Source organism: Helianthus annuus, chromosome 7, assembly GCF_002127325.2.
Source record: "Helianthus annuus cultivar XRQ/B chromosome 7, HanXRQr2.0-SUNRISE, whole genome shotgun sequence".
In the NCBI taxonomy this organism is placed as follows: domain Eukaryota; kingdom Viridiplantae; phylum Streptophyta; class Magnoliopsida; order Asterales; family Asteraceae; genus Helianthus; species Helianthus annuus.
In genome coordinates this window covers 145,841,092-145,865,975 of record NC_035439.2, presented here as the reverse complement: position 1 = coordinate 145,865,975, position 24,884 = coordinate 145,841,092, and the positions used below count along the sequence as shown (strand labels likewise).

Genomic DNA, 24,884 nt, shown 5'->3' with positions numbered 1-24,884 from the left:
CGCTAATTTGCATTTGAAAGAGCCTGAAGTGAGATCAAGACGATGAATTCACAACTCTCCAAGGTGTCTGTTCATGGATTACAGGAAAATATTGAGGTGTCTGTTCCAGTTTTGGGTATTTCTGCCTTCATACAACTTCTATCCTGATTGTGTCATTTGATTTTCATGAATTATATAGAGCTATAAAGTTACTAACAACTTATACGGTTTATCTAAAAAAAACTTTATTGTGTTTCAATTGATTTTCTATGGTAGGGTAGGGGTGTTCAACGAATAGAATTTTTAAATACGAATTAATTGAACCGGATTATTAGAATTTTGAAATCTTGAAGCTGCATTCGAATTCACATCCAATTCAAAATTCGGTTCAACTTTTCAAACAATTCAAGCATAGCAACCATAGAATAATCATCAAGATTCAAGAATATGTCTACATAGTTTATAGTTAAAAGCGTTCAAACATGGTAGTTCATTAAGAAAGCACATTATATAATCTGAAGGTAAAACAATCATATTACAAGTTTACAACATTATTCATCACTAATTATGAAACATTAGTACTTATGATTAACAACCCAACATATACCTCAATTTATACAACGAAATCCAAATTGTTCCAACATTCAGGGGAATGACAATGGACCAAAACCCAACAAAAAATCCAAGCAAGATGCTAATAATCAATCCAAAATCCACTCCATGTGACGTATCACCTTCTTGTTGATCTTTATGATGCTCTATTTCTCCACAAAGCGTAGTCAATGGAACTCCACAGAGTTTGTTGCCGAAGAAGCTGGATTCATTGAAGCTCTGTAGCTGTGTGCTTGATGGGATTCTTCCAGTCAAGTTGTTGAAAGACACATTGAAGCTACTCAAGAAAGTCAAGCTTGACAAGCTCATAGGAAGCTCCCCAGACAGATGGTTTGAAGATACATCGAATGATTCAAGAAACTTCATGTCTCCAATATTCTTTGGTATAACTCCTGTCAACTGATTATTTGATATGTTTAACGATTGTAATGCCTGAAGGGCCATTAGCTCAACTGGAATGCTCCCAGAAAGTTTGTTACCTGAAAGGTCCAAAACCATCACCAAACCAAGAATAGTGCTATATGTGTACTCTTGCCCCTTCATCACCAATGAAGCACTATTTGTGATTTCAATAATCCCAATGCTAAAGCCAAATATCATCGAAACTGGATTAATTTCGGTAGTTTCTTTCTTAGACAGGACAGTTGTTGGTGCACTTGTGTCTGTACTTTGTCTGTATTCGGTCTGATATAAACGATGTCCTGATTTGTGTTGTAAGTTGACCAAGTCAACCATCCTCCGGTTTGACTTGGACAACATTTGAAAGATGTTCTGATCGAAGGATAGCCTCGAAGGATACACCTGATCCTTCGAGGTGATCGAAAGATATGGTTCGACCATGGTTCGACCATTAGACCTCGAAGGATGATCCTTCGAGGTCCATGCTGATCTTTCGTGTGAACTATGATCGATAGATGATCCTTCGGACCATCTATCAGATCCTTCGATCCAGACCTGCTGAGCTGGGTATATATACCCATGCATGTGTTGAGTTTAGACAGACAGACACAAGACAGAAAGAATACACACACACAGGCTGAGAGCATTCTGTCCAAAACTCACACACACATTAGAGAGTTTATAGAACACTTCTGTAAACATTGAGCTTGTAACCGAACCCTCATTGCATTAATACAAGTTGTGTTAATCGGTGAACTTGTGTGTTTGTTTCTCTACTTGCTACTAACTCGGTTTGCTTGCTAGCTTGGATTCCGCACTCGCTAGTAGGTTTGTATAACAAGGTTTAGGTTCGTAATCCTCCGCGAAACAGGGACCTTTAAGTGGTATCAGAGCCAAGGCTCTTAACCTTGTTTAAAACCGGGTTTTTACAAGTTTTGGTGTGTTGAAACACTTGGTTTTGCACCTGTTTTTACTTGTTTTCTTGCATTTTCTTTGAGTAAAAACGTGTCTAAACTAACCGGGAGTGTTTAAAGTGGGGTTGGGTAACTAGAAAAATTGTTTTAAGTGATTTTGAATTTTCCGGCCATATTCCGGTTATCATTCCGGTGAACTGGACTTGAGGATATGGTTTGCCTATTTTGGTAAAATTTTTGAAAGTCAAAAAGTTTAGTGAAAAGTTGTTGCAGAACCATCCATTCTGCCGAAAGTTGGTACACCAACCCATCACCTTTTCACCAACCTATCACATCAAAGTCAGTTGTGTCAGAGCCTCTCGAAAGATATCTTTCGACATCGAAAGATCATTCTTCGATATCTTTCGATCAAGGAGGGCTCGAAAGATTTATATCCTTCGATCCATCCTTCGAAGTTTGAAACATATCCTTCGATAGAGGAATCTTTTCGAAAGATTAGTGTCCGAAAGATTAGGATCCTTCGTATTGGTGAATCTTTCGAGATCTGTTGATCGAAAGATAAGGATTTAACACGAAAGATAAGGATCTTTCAAAAGGGAATCCTTCGTGTTCTTGAGTCTTTCGAGATCATTGTTCGAGAGTCAACAGTAATCTTTCGAGTACTGTTGATCCTTCGAACAAGGTTATATCTTTCGATTGTGGTCTGTTTATAGTTAACAAGTTTCTGTGATTTCAGATCTTTCGACCAGGATCTTTCGGTTGTGTTATCTTTCGGATCATTCTTCATAGCATTTATTTTGCTTATCTATCATGAATCCGAGTTGGTGGGGAAGTCCGGCTCCAGACAGTGGAAAATACATGAATACCAGTCAATCTCCATCATGGGCCGAATCTCCGGTATCTACATCCTCACAAACAAATGCCACTCAATCTGGTCAATGGGCGTTTGTTTCAAATCAAACTCCGAGTATTCAAAGTCTTCTTCTAAGCGAAAGTGAAACCGGAAGTTTGAACAGGCCTCCAAAGTTGATGCATCTTAATGAATATCCGGGATGGGTTGATCGTTTCCATACATACATTCTTGGTCAAAATACAGAGTTATGGTTGCGGTTCACTACGGAATTCGATCAAACTATCGAGGTTGCTGCTTCTTCGACAGCTACATTTGCCGATCTTCCTGATGATCAAAAGAAGACGTATGACTTAGAAAAGAAAGCATACGCTATTCTTACTCAAGCACTGAGCAAGGATATTTATCATCAGTTCGTCAGTTTCAAGACTACGAAGAAGCTGTGGGATGCATTGAAGACAAGGGGAGTAGGTAATGAAGCCACACGTCAATTACGACGAGATCTACTGAAGAAAGAATTCGATGGCTTCACATGTATGGATAAGGAGTCCTTGGGAGATATGACAAGCCGTTTCTATCACCTTCTTACTGAGCTGACTAATTTTGAAGTCACAACGACTCCAACAGAGGTGGTAAAGAAGTTTGCTGATGCATTGCCTCCTCAATGGAATAACTTCCTGGAAATCTTGAAGTACAACGGAACGTTGAAAACTACAAATATCAACGATTTCGTGCAGCTTCTGGAGAACAAGGACCAGGAAGAAACGTTGAAGGCAAAGCGAGTTGCAGTGCCACAGAATCCAGAGATGTATTATGGCACCTCCACTACTTCATCTGCAAAAGCCGGTTCACATGCTCCACTTCAAACGGCGTTTGTCACAAGCACGGATATGTATGGCAATCCAGTGCAAGTTCCTGTGAAGCCGCCTCCAACCACAGATCTGTATGGAAATCCAATACAACCACCTCCTCCTCCTCCTGTTCAACAACCACAATATGCGTGTTATGGAGGAACATCATCTGCAGGTCAACCATCAAAGTCTAGTACCGTTCAGCTCGACACGTCAAGTTTCTCTAAAATCAGTGTAGAAGTAGCCAAGGAACACATGGAGCTGCTTAACACTGTGGTGAGCGCGTACTGTGGGTTGATAGAAGGTCAGATTGGAAACATTAATCTGACACAAGAAGATTACAGGCAGATTGATAAGGAAGAGATGGACTTGATGGATATCAAGTGGGCCTTTGCGAGTGCTGTGAGAAGAGCAAAGGATTGGATGGAAAGTACTGGCAGAACCAGCTTGGAAAGTAAACGAGACACCAAGTATGGGTTCGATAAGCAGGCTGTTAAGTGCTTCAACTGTGGTGAACAGGGCCACTTTAAAAGGGAATGTACAAAGCCAGCACAGCACGGGAATCAAAATCCCTTCAGAAACCGAGGCAATCAGCAGAATCAGAACAGAAACACTGAGCGGTCATTGGTGCCTACAAACAACCAAACCAACCGAGCACTTGCAGTTCAGGTGGATGAAGGTTGTGACTGGTCAATCCAGTTGGGTGCTGATGCTCCTGATGAAACAGCATGTTTTGCTCAGATTGTAAAGAAGCTAGTTCATACCAGTGGTGGAGAATCTTCTGCCAGTGGTGGTGAATCATCTGAAGATGAAGATTCGTCTGGTTACAGTGGAAGTGCTGATGAAGAATCATCCAATTCTGGTGATGATCATGTGGGTGAGACATCGAATGCAGCAATCGATGCAGATATTGATGAACTCTTGGAGGAAGCTGCAGCAGAAACTCAAAGAAGATCTATTCTGGTGGATCAAGCTGCTTATACTTCGTCTTCTCTCCATTCAGCCTTTATGGCTAATGTCGACGGTTCGTCAAGTCAGGTATGTGTCGATGAACCCACTGCTGTTAACTGTGATGAGTGTACTAGACTGCATGCTAGATGTGCTGAAATGGAGAAAAGTATGTCTGAGTTGCAAGGCAAACATGATGCTTTACAAGCTAGCTTGTTTGACTTGCAAGACAAACATACTACTGTGAATGAGAATTTGAGTGACTTGCAAAGTAAGCATGACGCTTTGCAAGAAAAATATGATGTGACCTTTCTCCACAATCAGAAATTGACTGTGGATCTCTCAAAATGCACAGAAGCCAACATGTTTCATGAAAACCATGAAAAAGAATTTAAGTCAATGATTGAAACATTAAAGAAAGATAAAACTGAATTGACAAAAATGGTTTCAAGAAAACAGACGGACATTAATTTGTATATCTCTCGTCTTGAAACAATGCAAAAAGAGATGGCCTGTGTGAAAACTGAAAGTGATGCGATCCAACTCAAGCTAGACAGTTATTTGAGCTCTAGCTATGTGTTAGATCACATCATTGATGTTCAGAAGGAAAAGAGAGATGTCACATGCATAGGGTACAAGAAGTGTCCACCACCAGTGAGACATAACTATGACGCCATGCCTGATGAAGAGGACAGGGTTTTCTTTGAACCTACTGTGCCTCTAGATGTTAAGGAGTTTGCTGCAGGACTCGGATACCAAAAGGAAGTATCCTCAGACTCAGATGTGTCAGCAGATACATTTGTGAGTGCTGAACAGAATCAAGATCCTCCAGTTGTGATTGAGGATGCTGATTCGTCTGATGATGAATCTGACGATACTGTCCCAGCAAAGTCTGATGCGGTAGCCAAAAATGAGGACATACCTCTTGAGAATCACATTCTATGTGATCCCCCTGTCAAACCCGCTAAGACTGTTGCAACTGAGTCCTCGTCTGAGAAGGAGTCGGAGAGTGTGAATTTGCTGTACACTCTAGTTGGTGATAATAAAATTTACTCAGACAAAGATTTTCCAATTAAGAATGTTAATCAATCCTTAATCTGCAAAGTCTTTGAGAATTCGACGAGTAAGTTCTTGGGAAAGGCAGGACCTAAAGTTACAGTCACACAGTGTCCTCCAATCCCAAAGGCTGAAGTTCGAAAGCAATTTGGCAACAAGAAATTGCCAACAGTGCCAACACAGCAAAATCACACCAAACCCAAAGGTAAAGCACCGACTCCAGTGCAAAAGAAGCCGAATCAAAAGAAAAAGAAAACTGTTAACTTTGTGAAATCGACGGGAACAGACAAAATTGAAAAGTTTGAAAATCAATCTAACTTAGATTTTGTCAAGAAAGCTATTGTCGAGAAAAGAAATGAACCAAGCAGTTCAAAACCTAGTACCTCGGGTTCACAAAGTTCAACATCATCGGCTAGACGATCACATGATTCTTCGGGGTTTGTAGAACGAAGATCATGTTTTGAGTGTGGAACCATTGGGCACATTATTAGAAACTGCCCATATCTTCATAAGCTGAAAGGAAAGGTTGATGATCCCCGTGGCAAAACTGACCGTAAGCCAACTGTTTCCACAAAACAAGATCCCCGCCTTGTAAAAGAAAGGGAAAAGAAACAGAAACGGCAACAGGTCAAAAAGATGGAAAGAGCGATTAAAACCGATGTGGTTCAAAAACAATCTGCTGTTGTAAAACCAGAAAATTCTAAAACTTCAAATCATCAAGAAGTTAAAATCTTAAAGAAAAACACTGGTGAAACCAAACAGACTTGGAAACCAAAAACGGTTGTTGAATCAGGGGGACCATCACAATTCACCAACCATCAAAGACAAGAAGTGATTGTCATTGATGAAAATGGAAGACCCAAGACCACAATGGCTTGGGTCCCCATCTCCAACTAATTCATTTGAGTTCATGTGCAGGGTGCTTCAGGAGGAACTATCAGTAGTCATTGGATTGTTGATAGTGGGGCATCCAGGCACATGACAGGCGACATGAAGCTTCTCTACGACGTTAAATCTATTAGAGGAGGTTATGTTGCTTTTGCTGGAGATAAAGGTGGATACATTACGGGTGAAGGAATGATATCTAACGGGATTGTCAGCTTTGACAAGATCAATTATGTGCAACAACTTGATCACAATCTTCTTAGTGTTTCTCAAATTTGTGACAAGAAATTTTCAGTACACTTTGATGCTAATGGATGTTATGTGCTGAAACCCGGCTTCAAAATTCCAAAAGAATGGATTCTCTTGTCGGCTCCAAGGATAAATGATTTGTACGTCCTTGACATGAGCCAGGCTATTACTACGTCTGCACAAGCAACTTGTTTCGTTTCTAAAGCCACAGAAAAAGACACTATCTCTTGGCACAGACGAATGGGTCACATTCACTTACGCAAAATGAATCATTTGGTTTCAAATGAATTGGTGAATGGTGTTCCCCTCAAAAATTTCCATCTTCAAGACATCTGTGTTTCGTGCCAGAAAGGAAAGCAAACAAAGAAGAAGCACCCTACAAAGAAGATCAACACAGTGGCAGTTCCTCTTGAGCGTTTGCACATGGATTTGTTCGGTCCTGTCAAGCACAAGAGTATTCGGGGTGATCAATACTGCCTCGTGGTCACTGATGACTATTCAAGATTTTCTTGGGTTGCGTTCATGGCACACAAGAGTGAAACCTTTGGCATTATCAAAAACTTGATCATTCAGATTGAGAATTTGTATAAGTTGAAGGTTAGGCGGATACGTAGCGACAATGGTACTGAATTTAAGAATCATTCCATGGCGGAGTTCTGCACTTCAAAGGGTATTCTTCATGAGTTTAGTGCAGCTTATACTCCTCAACAGAATGGTGTCGCTGAACGTAAGAACCGCACATTGATCGAGACTGCTAGGACAATGTTGGTAGAGTCGCAGCTGCCCATTCCATTCTGGACTGAAGCTGTGGCCTCTGCATGCTATACATTGAACAGAGTCCTTACAGTCAAAAGACACAACAAGACCTGCTTTGAGCTTCTTCAAAAACGGAAACCAGATTTGTCCTATCTCGAACCGTTTGGAGCTCCTTGCACAATAATCGATCCTAATGGAAAGTTTGGGGCAAGAGCAATTGATGGATACTTTCTTGGGTATGCCACCCCTAACTTACGAGTCTGGAATCTAGAGACTAAAAGGGTCGAGGAATGGTCTGAGGTCAGAGTACAAAGGCACACCTTGCCAGTCAAAAATCCGGGTCAACCTTGGATGTTTGAGTACGATGACTTCTTCAATTCGATCAATGTTGAAGCCGTTGAAGAAAATGCTGCGGCTAGGATGTTTTTCGAGAGTGACAATGCAACAGTTTCACCGGTGGTTCGTCCAATTCTTGTTAATCAAGAACCATCTTCTTCGGTGAACAACAATACTCTCAACAATGAGGATTTTCATGATGCAAACGAATTGAACGAATCTTCAGAGGATGATGAATTTCTAGATGCAGATCAAGAAGCTCCTACAACAGCAGTTCATGGTACTTCAGAGGGTACTCCTCCAGTGGATACACATAGAACAGCTGAGACTACTGCATCATCCTCTTCGTCAATTCCGGGTCTTGAATTGGTTGTTGATCTTAATCTTAACAACCTGGGTATAAATGTTCCAGTTCCAGATAATCCAGAAACAAGGATTCATAATACCCATCCTCAACAAAACATCATTGGAAATGTGCAAAGTGGCGTACAAACAAGAAACATGTTGCGAAACAACAACAATGCAGGCTTGTATGCAGCTATCCGAGAATCCGGGCAACAAAACGACTGGTCCTTCGCGTGTTATGTCTCACAAGAAGAACCAAGAACGTGGAAAGAAGCCTTGAAAGATAATGCTTGGGTTGAAGCAATGCAGGAAGAACTGCAACAATTCCAGAAGCTGGGTGTCTGGAAACTAGTAGAGAAACCTGCTGGATACAAGAAGATTGGTACCCGTTGGGTTTTCAAATGCAAAAAGGATGACCGCGGAGTTGTTATCCGAAACAAAGCTCGTTTAGTCGTTCAGGGTTTTCGTCAGATTGAAGGGATCGACTACAACGAAGTCTATGCACCAGTGGCACGTCTCGAAGCAATTCGAATCTTTCTAGCCTATGCGTCCTTCAAAGGATTCAAGGTTTATCAGATGGACGTGAAAAGTGCATTTTTACACGGTGTGGTTGAAGAAGAGGTGTACGTCGAACAGCCTCCAGGTTTTGAAGATCCTATCCATCCCGATCGGGTTTGGTTGCTCAACAAAGCTCTTTATGGTCTTCATCAAGCACCACGAGCTTGGTATGCAACCTTATCTCACTATCTGCTGGAGAACGGTTTTCGAAGAGGTCTTATCGACTGTACTCTTTTCATCAAAGAACAAGATGGAGATCTTCTTCTGGTACAGGTATACGTTGATGACATTATTTTTGGTTCTACTAATGATGTTTTGTGTAGGGAATTCGAGCGCATCATGCAGGATAAATTCGAGATGAGTGCTATGGGGGAAATGACTTTCTTCTTGGGCCTACAAGTACAACAAACGGAGTCTGGGATATTCATCCATCAGACTAAATATGTTGGTGACATCTTGAGCCGGTTCCAGATGTCTGATGCAACGCCCATTGGTACCCCATTGCCAACTAATCACGGAATTACTCCAGACTTGAAGGGAGAAGCTGTTAGCCCTTCAATCTATCGTGCTATGATCGGATCTCTTATGTACCTCACAGCATCAAGGCCAGACATAATGTACCCAACGTGCCTGCTTGCCAGATATCAAGTTAATCCGAAGGCCTCACATCTTGCTGCTGTCAAAAGGATTTTTCGTTATTTGAAGGCTTACCCCGACACCGGTCTGTGGTATCCTAGGGATAATAACTTTGACTTGGTCGCATTCAGTGATTCTGATTTTGGCGGATGTAAAATCGACGGCAAATCCACAACGGCTGGATGTCAGTTTTTAGGAAATCGCCTAGTCACATGGCAGTGCAAGAAGCAGACGTGTGTAGCTACATCAACATGCGAAGCTGAATACATTGCTGCCTCAAGTTGTTGCTCCCAAGTTCTTTGGATCCAACAACAAATGCGGGACTACGGTTTTGAATTCCTAACTACTCCTATTTACGTTGATAATTCTGCTGCTTTAGATATCACTAGAAATCCTGTGCAGCATTCCAAGACCAAACACATCGAAATCAAATATCACTTCATACGTGATTGCTTTGAGAAAAGGCTAATCGATGTTGTTAAGGTCCACACCGATGACCAACGTGCCGACTTATTTACCAAAGCTTTTGACAAATCAAGATTTGACTTTTTATTATTGGTAAACGGCATTAAGGTCAAGCAAGAGTAAAACCAACATCGGAAAATCATTTTTGTAAATATCTTTGTGTGTTTTAAATTTGTCTTAGTTTATTGATTTTAGGGGGAGTAAATCCAAAATCTGAAAATCCAAAAACATCGAAAAATTTCAAAAACACAAAAACAATAGAAAAACAAAAATGAGTTTCCTGGCGAGCAAAAGAGAAAATGATAGTACATCAGTGGTCTATCCAAGCCTCTTTAAACCTTAAATGAAAAACGATAAGCAGCTCTATATAAGATGTATCGGTAGGCTCTCAATCATTTTAAAGTGTGCAGGGTGATATAAATCTTAATCGACTGAAGATCAGGTGGGAACCATTCATTGGCATATGGTCTTAGTACCGAAATTTCGTTTGATAGATTGCCGAGGTTCTGAGATATTCGGTCTTTATGCTGCTTATCATCTGGGTATCATGGTTGTATCTTTTACCGAAAAATAACGGGGACGCAAGTCTAGATCTTCCATGATACTATACATACGTGTACATATTACATACTGCATTCGACCTCAATAAGTGATAAACAATCACATGTCCAAATCAAATAAGTGATAAAATATCACATTTATCCGGGTGTCAAGTTCGTCTCTCTGCTGTACGGAAGTACTGACCTGTTCACGGACTTGCACCTGTGCCCTCATGCATACGAAAATCAAGTTCCTCATCAATAAGTGATTATATCACATAGGACTTGTTTTCAAATTAAAATAAGTGAGTATCTCACAATTTATACGGTCAAACAGATGATAATCGGTATACTCACCGGTAAGATGAACTCTCGTGCATACCTTGATACGGGAATGTGTCGTGATGTGGATGAACACCGGTCGGTAAGTATAAATCATACCTTAACGTATCCTCTAAACATGATTACATCTGATGAGTTGAGCTTAAGTGGACAACAATACCGATAATTGTTATAGGATGTTTATCTTAATGTTAACTAACTGAACAACAGGAGTGTTTTGACATGACCGTACACTGATATGATTCTCTTACCCTCGAAACTCGCAAAAAGAATGTGTGTATATATTTATTTACTGCTTAACTTTTATTATTTCTTTTAAACAGTTTCGTCGTTTGGTGCATATCAGCACGACATTAGCGGTGATGTCGGTTGATAACACTCAAAGGATTTTAAATTGTTGTCTTTTAATTTCAAAAATACCAAAAAGATTTTAGGCTTGTTTTAATATAAACTTTATAAAAGCCAAAAAGATTTTATTTCTGCTTTATTTTCGATCGTACGATGTTGGAGCTCAAGTCTTCGTTTCCTGAAACATGACGGAAAACCGAACTGACTAAATCTTCATAAACGGTCAAAAATTTGCAGATTTTGAAAGTTAGAATCTAAAATTTGAAAAATTTATCAAACTTTCAAACTGTCGGACGGTGTTTGATTATGACATGGTCATTTGTGTGTCATTTGTTTATGCTATATTCCAAGCAGTTGTTCTCATTACGCGTTTAGATTTCTTGCATGTGCAGATTCTAAAGGCTAGGAGAACATCGTCGATGACAAGCTTTGGAATGAAGACACAACGAGAAGGCACTCAACTAATGAAGATGATCGAGTTGCCGCTGGCCATCATCAACACCACAAGGATCTCACTTCATAAAGATAAAGTCTTTTCACGAGCATAACTCAAGGGGGAGCTTATGTTAAGGGGGAGTTTGTCAACACACTTCCTACATGATACGGGTAGTTTGTTGATACACTCTCTGCTTTCAAGACGTGAAGACTTTGAAGATCCTCCGACTTTGAAGACGTGAAAGGACATCAGAGTTTTGAGAACTCAAAGACCAAAGACCGTTGAAGTCCAAGACGAGTCTACATTTATTGGAAGACAAAGACAAAGCTACAGCCAAGGGGGAGTTTGTTGGTGCACTTGTGTCTGTACTTTGTCTGTATTCGGTCTGATATAAACGATGTCCTGATTTGTGTTGTAAGTTGACCAAGTCAACCATCCTCCGGTTTGACTTGGACAACATTTGAAAGATGTTCTGATCGAAGGATAGCCTCGAAGGATACACCTGATCCTTCGAGGTGATCGAAAGATATGGTTCGACCATGGTTCGACCATTAGACCTCGAAGGATGATCCTTCGAGGTCCATGCTGATCTTTCGTGTGAACTATGATCGATAGATGATCCTTCGGACCATCTATCAGATCCTTCGATCCAGACCTGCTGAGCTGGGTATATATACCCATGCATGTGTTGAGTTTAGACAGACAGACACAAGACAGAAAGAATACACACACACAGGCTGAGAGCATTCTGTCCAAAACTCACACACACATTAGAGAGTTTATAGAACACTTCTGTAAACATTGAGCTTGTAACCGAACCCTCATTGCATTAATACAAGTTGTGTTAATCGGTGAACTTGTGTGTTTGTTTCTCTACTTGCTACTAACTCGGTTTGCTTGCTAGCTTGGATTCCGCACTCGCTAGTAGGTTTGTATAACAAGGTTTAGGTTCGTAATCCTCCGCGAAACAGGGACCTACAACAGTAAAGTTGTTGAAGCATCTTGGAATATTTCCTGATAGATTATTATGAGCGAAGTCCAAGATATGAATAGCTGTAAGATAACAGAGCTCATGAGATATGGTTCCATCAAAATTGTTTGATCGGAGGTTTAGAATTCTCAAATCTAAAAGTTCTGTCCCAATCCATGTTGGAATGCTCCCAACAAGTTCATTTGAAGCAAACTCAAGGATTTGTAATTCTTTCAAGCACTTTAGAGAAGCAGGTAGTCTTCCAGACAACTTGTTCTTGCACATATTCAATGACACGAGAGAAGATAAATATCCCATAGTTGTCGGAATTACACCAGACAGATTGTTGTTCTCCAAGTTGAAGAATGTCAAACTCTGCCACTTCACCCAACAATCGGGAATGGCACCAGACAAATGATTATTTGCTAGATTAAGAACTGTTATCACATTCCCACCCCAAGAACACAATAAATGAAATAGTGATCCTGTAAAGGAATTATTTGATAGATCGAGGACATTTAACATTGAACTGTTGAAAAGTTTAGGCAATTTCCCGCTAAACAAATTAGAACTCAAGTCAACTTCATGAAGTGTTGCTGGGATTTCAAACAACCTTCCTTGAATTTGATTTTGAGACATATCTAGTTCTTCTAGATTGGGGAATGACCTCCAAAACGATTCAGGCATGGTTGATGATATCTTTGTATTTCTCATATCCAAACATGATAAATCTCTCTGCGTTAGCAGCCACAATGGAAATTGAGGCCCCAAATCCCAAGAACTTATGTACAAGATTTCTAGTTGGAAAGAGGGAACCCAGTTTGCATGGTGTGGTCTAAGGGTTAAGTTGTTTCCACTTCCGTCTAGGTTTTTCAATCCTATAAGTTTGGAAAAATGAACATCTGTCACGACACCTGTCAATAAATTGTGATAGAGATCTAAAAACTTCAACTTAGAAAGTTGACCCAGGCTTTCAGGAAGGGTACCAGTCAAATGGTTATGTGAAAGAGCTAACGTCTCCAATGATGATAGTCCTCCGACAGAGTATGGAATTGGACCAGAGATAAGATTCCCATCAAGATACAGTAATCTCAAAAATGATAGGTTTCCTATTGACTCTGGAATTGGTCCAGAAATACCATTGTATGCTAGGTCGAGGTGCACTAAGTTTACCAGTTGTTCAAGTTGATCGGGTAAAGAACAAGATAGCTGTGAGGACTCGAGATATAATGATTCAAGGCTTGGTGATTTGCAATCCAAAAAACTTCTAAGTAGGCTTGTTAAACTAATGTTTTGAAAACTGTTACCACCCATATCGATATGTCTCAAATTGCAAAGGTTACCCAGTGATTTAGGTATTGTGCTTGTGAGTTGATTTCCTGATAGGTCAAGACTAAGAAGAGAAGTCAAGTTGTGAAGGGAATCAAGAGTTGCACTCTTAACACCACAGGAACCCATATCTAATGAAATCAGATTACCACCTATGCTAGACAGCTCCTTTAGTACTAATGAAGAACTCATGAACTCATTTTCAGAGATGTGAAGAAACTTCAAAGAAGTCAAGTTATGGAAGCTACTGGTGCTACTAGGAATAGGAGGACCACTGAAATGACACCCACTTAAATCTAATGAAACAAGACTAGTTATGCTGAAAATCCATTGTGGCATGAAATTCTTATTGAAGTTGTTATAAGAAAGATCAAGTGAGGAAAGGAATGTGAGATTAAGACTAGCAACATTGGGATGTATGTCAGGCAGCCCACTACTACTTAAATGCAGTTGGGCCAATGAAGGGAGAGTGTTAATCACCTGAAACCAATCACTTGCTTCTGTGAGGTATACACCACTCATATCCAGGTGACGCAGTGAACGCATACTTGATAACCACTGCATATTAATTATGCTAGTAGCTTCAAATGCATTATAAGAACTGCCAAGACAAAGGACCTCCAATTCTGTCAGATTCCCCAATTGAGGAGGAATTGTTCCACCAAAACTAGAATGTGAGAGGTTAAGATATCTCAAGTTTCCAAGAGAACCCATAAACCTAGGAATTTGGATTCCCCTGAAATCATTGCAACTCAAGTCTAGATGCTCGAGTTGCTTCAGATACAAGATGGATCGACTTATATCCCCTCTCAACCTCTGCCTTATGGATTCATCGTACCTTTTGGTTGTGCTGTAATCGATACTGCATTTACCAGGTAGATGAATCTTTTGAACATGACCCGTAATGTTATCACAAAGGATCCCAGCCCACTTGCAACAATCGCTCGTTTCACCAACCCAAGAAGCAAGTCGATCTGCTTCGTCAACGAGGCCGCTCTTGAACTGGAGTAGTGCTTGTCTTTCATCATCATGGCATAACGTAGCATCATAGTTTTTAGCTGATAAGGCCAGCACAAGAAGTAAGCAAAAGGTGAGGTAGAGGGAAGAGATATAAGAAAATTTAAAAACAGCACTCATGTTGATTGGTGATGAGAATAATAGTCACTCCTGTTTTTAGTCACGAAGAGATGGTGAGTTTAAGTTAAAAACATAGCTTAAAGATATGAGATTTATAATGCTTTCAGTCTTCTCAACTCTTCTCAACTGACACCTTACTAATACGTTTTGTGGATCAAAACGCTTTCCTTTTTAATACGTTACGAATGAAAATGAAAGAAGTTGTGGAAGTCCAAGTCAACTGTTGTTGTTTTTTTCTTTTTTTCTTTTATTTTGTTATACTCCCTATCATTGTCTTGGCAAGGACTGTCAGTTAAGTCTTTAGTTTCCTTTCTTGTAATCTAGCTTTTTACTAGTTTCTAATTCTTGCATATGTTTGGGACTTGGGTGTGGCGTGTGGGAATCGTTCTAGGTTGTTTTTGCAAGTGTGTTGTTTTATCCATGTTTAGTGCTTGTATCTTCTAGCGGGATGTGAGCTTTTCTTAAACCATGGCCGGCCCTGAGAATTCGTGTACCCTGTTCGAGCTCGAAAAAATGTGCCCTTAGACCTTAACGAAATTGGGTATTGAGATCACTAAAGGTCTAAACCTAATGCCAAAGGGGTTAATAACTAATCTAAACCATAAGAATAGTTTTGTAAGGAGGCCTATGTTTGCGTTTGTATGAGTGTATCCTATTAAAACAATATTTTACATATACATATCGGATTTTTTCGTAAAACATGTGCCCCTCGAAATATTGGCCCTGGCCGGTGGTCCTCCCCGCCCACCCTCAGGGCCGGCCATGTCTTAAACGTATATGATGTAGTTGGTTGTTTAAAAAAGAAATAATTTTCTTGTTTAACAAACCTCTATTTCAATTGAAAATGACTCTTAAGTCAAAGTAAACTCATAAAGTCTACGTATTCGAACTTACATGAGAAGTTAGAAAATCAGTTTATGTGGACATAAAATGAAATCGTTGCAAGAATAAATCAACCCGCCATGGTCGAGCTCAACTATCCTCCCAGTCATTAAAAAAATGGCCATTGCATTATCCTACGGCTTATCCATACCGGACCATATATACGTAATTAAACATTTAATCAATAACATATTCTTGCACAGACATATCAATTATATCATTTTGTTTAACTTAAAAAGTACAAAATTATTTAAGAGTGAAACATTAGAGTTCAGAATCAGAACTCAAGCTCCATGACAAGATGCAAGCCGGATATATGGTGGGCGTAAATGATACGATTCTGTAAATAAATGAAGGCCAGATGACTCCATGACTAGTCAACGTTTCATCTCCACACAATATTGTTATGGTGCAAAATATCCCTCAATAAAAAAAAAAAAAAAAAAAAAAAAACCAGCCCCTGTGATATCAGTTAGAGTTATTTGTGTTATTTCAAGTTTCAACTAGAGGGGGCAATTTTGATCCAAAGCTTTCCAAATGGGTCAATTTGGGTTGCATTTAAAATTATATGGGTTCATTTGGGTAAGATATTTTAACTAATTGGGTCATAATGGGTCACTTGAAATTCCATCTTGTTATTTTCGGGTCAAAGCGGGTCGACAATATTAAAGAAATGGGTCGATGCGGGTTAGTGTCTTAAAGAAACGGGTCGGTTCGGGTCGGGTTTCCGCCCGACACGGGTTTCTGCACAGACGGGTTTCGGATCGCAACAGTTTTTGGGCCGGCACGAGTTTCCGCACGAGATGAGTTTCGGGTCGAGACGAGTTTAGTACCGTTTCGACGCGAACCGTTTTGACGCGTAGCGTTTCGACCCGTACCGTTTCGACACGAACTGTTTCGACCTGTACCATTTCAACCAGTGCCGTTTCGACCCGTACCGTTTCTACCCGTGCCGTTTCGACCCGTACCGTTTCTACCCGTACCGTTTCGACCTGTACCATTTCGAATCGAACCGTTTCGACCAGTACCGTTTCGACCCGTACCGTTTCGAATCGAACCGTTTCGACCAGTACCGTTTCGACCCGTACCATTTCGACCCGTGTCGTTTCGACCCGTGTCGTTTCGACCCGTACCGTTTCAACTAGTACCGTTTCGAATCGAACCGTTTCGACGCGAACCGTTTCGATGCAAACCGTTTCGACGCATACCGTTTCGACCCGTACCGTTTCGACCATTACCGTTTCAAACCGAACCGTTTCACGATGAATCGGTTTTCTACGATGAACGTTCTTCAGAAGGTGCTTTTTTTTCAGGAATAGTTCTCAGACACTCTAATTTCAGATCCCCCTCCATAAAAAAACCGAAAGACGATAGATACCCCTACAATTGTTGGTCTGGTTTTTTTAACCGTTTTAACTAGAATAAATATGCAAAATTAATTAAAACAAAAGGAAATACACAATATAAAGAGAAGAACTGCCTCATTTGTAATATATCGTCCAACTCCCCCAGAATCAGAGTCTTTGCTATGGACCTTCATTACCTCAACAACAACTCTCAGTGTGGTAAATACCTTTTCAGTTTTCTGAAAATAATGTTCTACATATTTGAATTAAGATATCAGGTTGTCAAAAGAAAACAAACTCTAAGCCAGCTTATACCATTCCAACAACTTCTAGTTTTAGGAAACAACAAATCTTACAAGTTAGAATGATGAAATATAATCAACCCGAACCGACCCGGACCCGTTTCAACCCGACAAAATTGCCCCTTGATGTACAATCTCTCTCTTTTTTTTTAAAAAAAAAAAGCATTTTTGTTAACAAAACTGACCCGACCCGAAACCCGTTCTGACCCGGACCTGTTCCAACCCGAACCCGTTCTGACCCGAACCCGCTCTGACCCGAACCCGTTCCGACCCGAACCCGTTCCAACCCGAACCAAAACAACCCTTTTTTAAATTGACCCGTTTTGACCCGAACCCGTTCTCACCCATGACCCAACCCGACCCGACCCGTTTGCCAGGTCTAGTTTCAACTATCAAAATATTATTTTTTAGCAGGAGATACTAACATACTAACTACTAATCTGGTTAGCAATAACCTAACCATACGTTGTTAAAAAAAAAGTAGGTGATCTCTTTATAATTAAATGAAAGAACCTAAATTACATGATAATCCTTTATGAGCATTTGAACACATAATTAAAAAAAGATTAATATAATATATATATAGAGAGAAGATCATGCGAGAACAACCTCTTATTGCGAGAACCGCGACAATCAATGTGAACACAACAAAAAAATGCCTAAAAATAGCTAAAAATCACACAAAAATTTTTTTAAAAATATTTTTACATAAAAATCGATACTTTTCGAAGCCAAAAAAGAAATTTTTTTGGCCACTAAAAGTAGCGATTTGAGCATAAAAAATATTAAAAAAAAAAATTTAGATTTTTTTAGGATTTTTGGGGGTTTAGTTTTTAGCATTTTAGCTTTGGGGGGGGGGGGGGGGGTTTAGGTTTTTGGGGGGTGGGGAGGGGGGGTTTAGGTTTTTTTTTTTTTTTTTTTGGGGGTGGGGGGTGGGGGGTTTAGGTTTTTTTTTTTTGGGGAGGGGGGAGGGGGTTAGGTTTTTTTAGGTTGTGTTCATATTGGTTCTTGCGGTTCTCACAATAAGGGTGGTTCTCGCATGAGCCCCTCCCTATATATATATATATATATATATATATATATATATAGGGTCAGGATTTAGAGAAAACAGTGAAAAGAGTTAGAACGGTGAGAACGATTATGGATCGTCCGATCAAAACAATCCATGGACTAGATTGCGCGGTGGCGTTTTCGTAAATAACATCAATATTATTAGGTGGGACGCGCTGCATTAAGGGTAAAAGGGTATTTTACCCCTCATATTCAAAACGCCATCAAATGATAAAACGCCATAAAAAAATAAAACGCCAAAAATTAAAAATAAAACGCGTTGAATATTATAGGAAGATGAAACAACACAAATAACTGAATTTCAGTTATTAACATTTATTAGAAGAAATTCCCTACTAAATTACGCACCAAAACATCATTATATAAACAAACGTAAAACATAGCTTCCATAATCACTTCAATTTATCCATTTTCTGCAAAAAAAAAAAAAAAAAAAAAAAAAAATCGTTAACCAAAAACGCCAACTTAAACAAAACGCCAAAAATGGCAACAATCGTTTCGTGGAGATATACTCTGGGAATCAGGCGATACGTCCTCCATTTTAACAACAGAAGGAGGGTGTATGTTAAGACGGTCAGGCCAATTCTGAAGATGGAAGAAGAGATACAGAGGCAAATCTTATCCATTGGCATCGCTCTAGACAACGAATGCCATGAAACGCATATGCTTATGAAAGCATTAACCAGCAAATTTTGACCAATCAAAGGAGATGTGAAGCCAGACCCTTCATGACATCATGGCGTTTTGATGATGAAATAGACATGGTGACGGTTACATACGACAGCGGAGAGCAGGAAGTCTACTGGCTAGAGAACATCATGACAAAGCAACGACTGGGTTTCATGGAAGAATTGCATAACGCCACTGGTACCTACACAGAAATAGACTCAAAATTGGAGTTAATGCAAGACATGTTCAGGTGGAGGCTTCAGAATTTTCAGGAACAAGAAGCTGATGAAGGTGAATGTGATGACATGGATGAAGATCAAGATGAAGACTCCGAGGAGGAAGAAGATGACACAAGTGATTGATACTATTCAGATAAAGTACCTTCTGACGAGGGATTTTAATTTTTTTCCTCTTTTTTTTTTCTTCTACGTAATCTTCTTTTTTTTTAAAGATAATTAATTGATATATTTCTATCTTTATTAGCAAAATGCCAAAATACTACTAAAAATGGTTAACCCTAACAAAACGCCAAAAATAACAAAAAAAATTCCTGCTTAATATTTTATTTACTCCGTTATTGTATTTTGTCATGTTGGTCTACATAAGGCATTTAAAAAAAACGCCAAACTTTGAAGATGGGACATCTATAACCTATAAAACTGATAAAAGATGATTAACACAGTAAATACAAAATACAGTAACTGAAAAGACAGTTGCTTTATTACTATCATTTATTACAATAAAAAGTCCTGCCTAAACTACACGCCAAAAAACTCATATAAGAGAGGGGTCTAAACACAATGAAATTAATCACACCCAGAAAAACACAAAAACGCCCTATCATCTAGAAACCACTCCCTTTAAAACGCCACATATGTCAAAGCTTTCACTGAAATGGATCCTTTTCTGAGGGGGTTAACTCAATAATATTTTGCTGGATGAGATGGACAAATATTCAAGAAAAAGAGACTGATGACAGTGTCATCATGTGAGCTTTGTTCTTGATGATTATAGGCATGGAAGAAAGGGTTCAACCAAAGTATTAAATGTTATTTTGGACTCCATTATTACAAATAGTATCAAGCAAGAGGTGATCTTCAATGACATGCCACATAACAAGACTATCACACCAAAAAACAGGATGCCACTAAGCAGCTTTTTCTGAAAAAGACGGGGTTTATGAAGGAAAGTTGGCATCTAGCTAAAGTATTCAAAAAGGTTCAAAACCCAAAAACAAATTCAAGAAGATAGAGGCCGATGACAGTGAAGATTCGGAAAAGAAATTAGATTACCATTTTTTATTATTTTTGTTTTCATTTTATGTTGTTTTGATATCAAGTTATATGTTATATGTTAATTTGTTATCTAATTCTCTATAAATAAAATACATAATTATATAAAACGCCAAAAACTACAAACACCAAAACACTAGAAGTATGAAAACTGGGAGAACAGCTACTAGCAAAACACCTTGAAAAGGGTATTAAACACCAAAAAATTCACTAAACGCCAAAAAAATTCACGAAACGCCAAAAAAAAATTGGTCTTATTGTAATCTTATGCAAATATTAGAGACTCGTAGTGAATTATTATACAAAACGCCAAAAAATTATATATGTGACACAAAACAATTACTACCTCCGTCCCACTAAAAGTGTCCTACTTTGAATTTTCAAAGTCTTTGTTTATAAATTTTGACCTTAATTAATTTTGTTTGTGTTAGATAATACTTGATGAAAGTTATATGATTTGTGTGTGTTTTACAAGTGTTTTTATCAGGTTTATTTTCATCACGTTTTATATAACACAAAAAATATATAATTAAAGTCAAAGTTTATAAATAAAGACTTTGAAAATTCAAAATAAGACACATTTAGTGGGACGGAGGGAGTAATTCAACGCCAAAAAGTTTAAAAAATACAATTAACGCCAAAAAAACTAAGATGCCATAAAATATTATACCGCATTGGGAAAATAAAAGAAGAATGAAAAGACAAAAAAGTCCATCCACCCTTCTCTATGCCGCGGGACACGTGTTGGGCCAGGATGTGTTCTCACCGTTCTCATACATTTGAGCGTTTTCTCCCGAACCAGTTTCTATATATATACATATATGTATGTATTCATTTATATGGGGAGTACTAGATCAAATAACATACTTAATTATTATGTTTAAACACACATTCATTACGGATTAATAACAACAAAAAACATAAAAGTTTACTGAAGGAATTGAATCACTTGTCCGGGACTAAGGCGCTGAAGAACAGGACACTATAATCTGTATTGCTAATTGGGTGTATTTCTAAACTAAAAATATTACTTGCATTGTGCAGCATGCCCTTTTGGTTCGGTATAATTTACTTTTTGGCGATGTTTTAATTCTAGCATATGGTGTTTGGGAATCATATCTTTTAGATTGTTTGCCCAAGTGTGTTTTTTAATTTATTTTTTAATTCCACTTTAATGCTTTTGTATGATTTATCCTCTAGCGTGTTGTTAGCTTTTAACATGAACACAATTGTAAGGCCTCCTAATCCAAGATCTCACTCAGCTAAAGCAACCAACAGGTGTGCGGAATCCACCTGATGATCAACCACTGTAGATGAAACGCAAGAATGCAAGGATTTGAGAGAGAAATCAAGAATACACAGAGTATTCTTGATGAAGATGAATGACGTCACTCACACAAAGCGCCGCCAGACAAAAGAGAATGATTAGGGCACAGAAATTCACACAGAAATCGTTACCTTGTCTATTCCATATTAAAGTATATATACAAGGTGAAACCCGGACTTTCAACACTAAATAGAAAGCCCGGACAAAACAAAGAGCACAAAGCAAACACAGAGTTTTTGCCACAAAACTCAGACAAAGTCTAATCTATACAAAACTCAGACAAAGCAAAAACTCTGACTAACAAAAACTCTTCCAAAACCTTGGACAAGTTGTCCCTAGGAACTTCTTAGGGACAAACTCTCCCTAGGAACTTCTTAGGGACTAAGTTTAGACACTTGTTCAATAAAGACCCTAAATGTTGGAAGCCTTGCACTTATCACCCAAAAGTGCATTAACAACAATGTGGTTTAAAAAAATTACCATGTTTAATAATTCGATTTTGATTGAAAATGACCTAAGTGACTTAGTCCAGGTAAACTCAAAAGGTCTCAATATCTGAACTTGCAAGACAAGTTCGAAAATCAATTTATGTGGTCACAAATTACAAGAATAAATAAATCAGCCAAGTCAAGCTCAATTGTAGAACCAACTTTACAAAAAGAAAATGTCATTGTATTAGCTAGAATAATCTATTAAACGAAAATACTTTTTTATGGGTGTGGTAATGTAATGACATTTTCTTTTTTGTAAAATTGGCTGTACAATTGAGCTTGACTTGGCTAATTGATTTATCTTGCAATTTTATGACCACATAAATTGATTTTTGAACATATCGTGCAAGTTCAGATATGGAGACGTTTTGAGTTTACCTGGACTTAGGTCATTTTCAATTGAAGTAGAAATTTTAAACTGGGTAATTATTTTTTTTAAACGGCTAACATTGTATACATGTTAAAAGCTAACGACATGCTAGAGGATACAAGCATTCAACCGGATATAAATAATAAATAAATAACACACCCGGACAAACAATCTAAAAGGGTTCCCAAACACCACCCCAAAATATGTTAGAATTAAAACCTTTGCCAAAAAGTAGATTATACCAAACCAAAAAGGGATGCCACACAACGTATCAAGTAAAGATGGTATAAGAGATAATAATTGAAAATAAAGTAAAAGATCAGCATAGATTTTAACTGAGCTTGGGGTAATATGACTTTTTTATATATAAGCCAAAAATGAGTAAAAATAGGCACACCCATCTTAGGAGTTAGTTATTGTGTTGTGTGACATCTTGTAACTTAACATTATGGAAACATCACTCCCTCCATGAATCTATGTAAATATATATGGTTAAAATTGGAGAAAACTAATTTTATGTTTTAGTTTAAGAAAAAGGATATAATTAATATGTTTGTCCAAAAAATATGTTATTGATTACGTATAAAGAAAAGATCAAATAGGAAGTTTACTTTAGGTAGAAAGTGTAGGAATCAATAATAAGAGGACACGTAGCAAATAATAAAAAAAACATAAGAAGGGACATTTTAGTCAATCTCCTTTCTTCTATTTTATTTATTTTTCACTGCATCTTCAAAACCTACCATTTTTAAAACCCACCATCTTCAACTTTTTCTTCACTTTCCCTATCTAAAATTTACATCATAGTGCCATTTTCTTCATCAATAAATGGTTTAAACACTTAATCAACATGTTATTCAATTTTTTATTTTTTTTAAGAAACCCAATTTATTTTTATGCAATTTCTTATTTTTTTCAATTTCACATAATGCGATGGAATTTGAGAAATCGATTGAAACAGATAATTCTCTTCTCAAATTTCTATGATTCTAACATTCTCTTGATGTATTCTTGAGTTTGAGCAACATTATTTGTTCCAATTTTATTAAGAAATCGGTGATAAAAAGTTGCACACCAGGTGTTTGACAAATGTGTCAAAGAAAATTAGAAAACAATTTTCAGTTTAAACTTTCATTTAGAATTTTGTGTTTACAAAATAATGAAAAAACATATTTTGTGTATTTTTTTTTTTTGTTCATTGCGTTTTACAAAAAAAAATGAAAAATCAAGGTTCTTTTCATTGTGTTTTTCAAAAGAATAAAAAAACCACTGTTTTGTGTGTTTTTTGTCTATTGTGTTAAAAAAATAATGGAAAAACACTGTTTTTTGTTCATTACGTTTTACAAAATAATGAAAAATATATTTTTGTACACTTTTTTCCATTGCGTTTTAAAAAAAAAACACATTTTTGTGTGCTTTTTGTCCATTACGTTTTAGAAAAAAAAACACCTTCTTTTGGGTTTTAGTCTATTGCGTTTTAAAAACAACACATTTTATTGTGTTTTTACTCAATTGCGTTTTATGTAAAACACATTTATGCGTTTTATGTAAATTACACTTTATGTGTTTTTAGTCAATTGCGTTTTAGAATAAAACGCTTTCTTTTGTGTTTTGTCTATTATGTTTTAGGAAAAATACATTTTTATATGTTTTTTTGGTCCAATACGTTTTAGAAAAACACATTTTGAAGTGTTTCTAGTCCATTGCGTTTTATGAAAAACACATTTTTATGTGTTTTTTTATCTATTGCGTTTTAGAAAAACACAATTTGAAGTGTTTTTAGTCTATTGCGTTTTAGGTAAAACAAATTTTTATGTGTTTTTAGTCTATTGCGTTTTAGAAAAAAAAAAACACTTTCTTTTGTGTTTTTATTCCATTGCGTTTTAGAATGAACACTTTCTTTTGTGTTTTTAGTTCATTGCGATTTAGAAAAAAATCTTTTTTTTTTTTTTTTTGTGTTTTTAGTCAATTGTGTTTTAGAAAGAAACTTTGTTTATGTTTTTGATCCATTGCATTTTAGAAAGAACACTTTTTTTTGTGTTTTTAGTATATTGCGTTTTAGAAAAAAAATTATTTTCTGTGTTTTTAGTATATTGCGTGACGATAATGGTCTATAGTTCTGATCGGTTAATGGTGTTCAAATCTAGGGTTCCAGAATGGCGGCGGCCTAGTTTTCTAGCAACAACCCGTAATG

The 24,884-nt window shown here is 37.8% G+C and overlaps 1 protein-coding gene across 1 annotated transcript; it reads right to left on the bottom strand.

The window, feature by feature from the left end:
- Positions 1-562: 562 nt before the first annotated feature.
- LOC110867178 (receptor-like protein EIX2) lies at positions 563-14,996 on the bottom strand. Its single transcript, XM_035975408.1, has 2 exons — positions 12,489-14,996; positions 563-1,235 (listed from the first exon to the last, which is right to left on the bottom strand). Exons 1-2 carry the CDS (start codon positions 14,938-14,940, stop codon positions 568-570), a joined length of 3,120 nt encoding a protein of 1,039 aa, XP_035831301.1. The 5' UTR covers positions 14,941-14,996; the 3' UTR covers positions 563-567.
- Between the last annotated feature and the right edge of the window lie 9,888 nt (positions 14,997-24,884).

What these genes read in the sequence shown, in the direction of transcription:
- LOC110867178 (XM_035975408.1), bottom strand. Translation starts at nt 14,940, where the DNA reads ATGAGTGCTGTTTTTAAATTTTCTTATATCTCTTCCCTCTACCTCACC. An exon ending in AAGATGCTTCAACAACTTTA is followed by an intron (nt 1,236 to 12,488) that starts CTGTTGTAGGTC and finishes GTGCACCAACAA; the next exon opens with CTGTCCTGTCTAAGAAAGAA.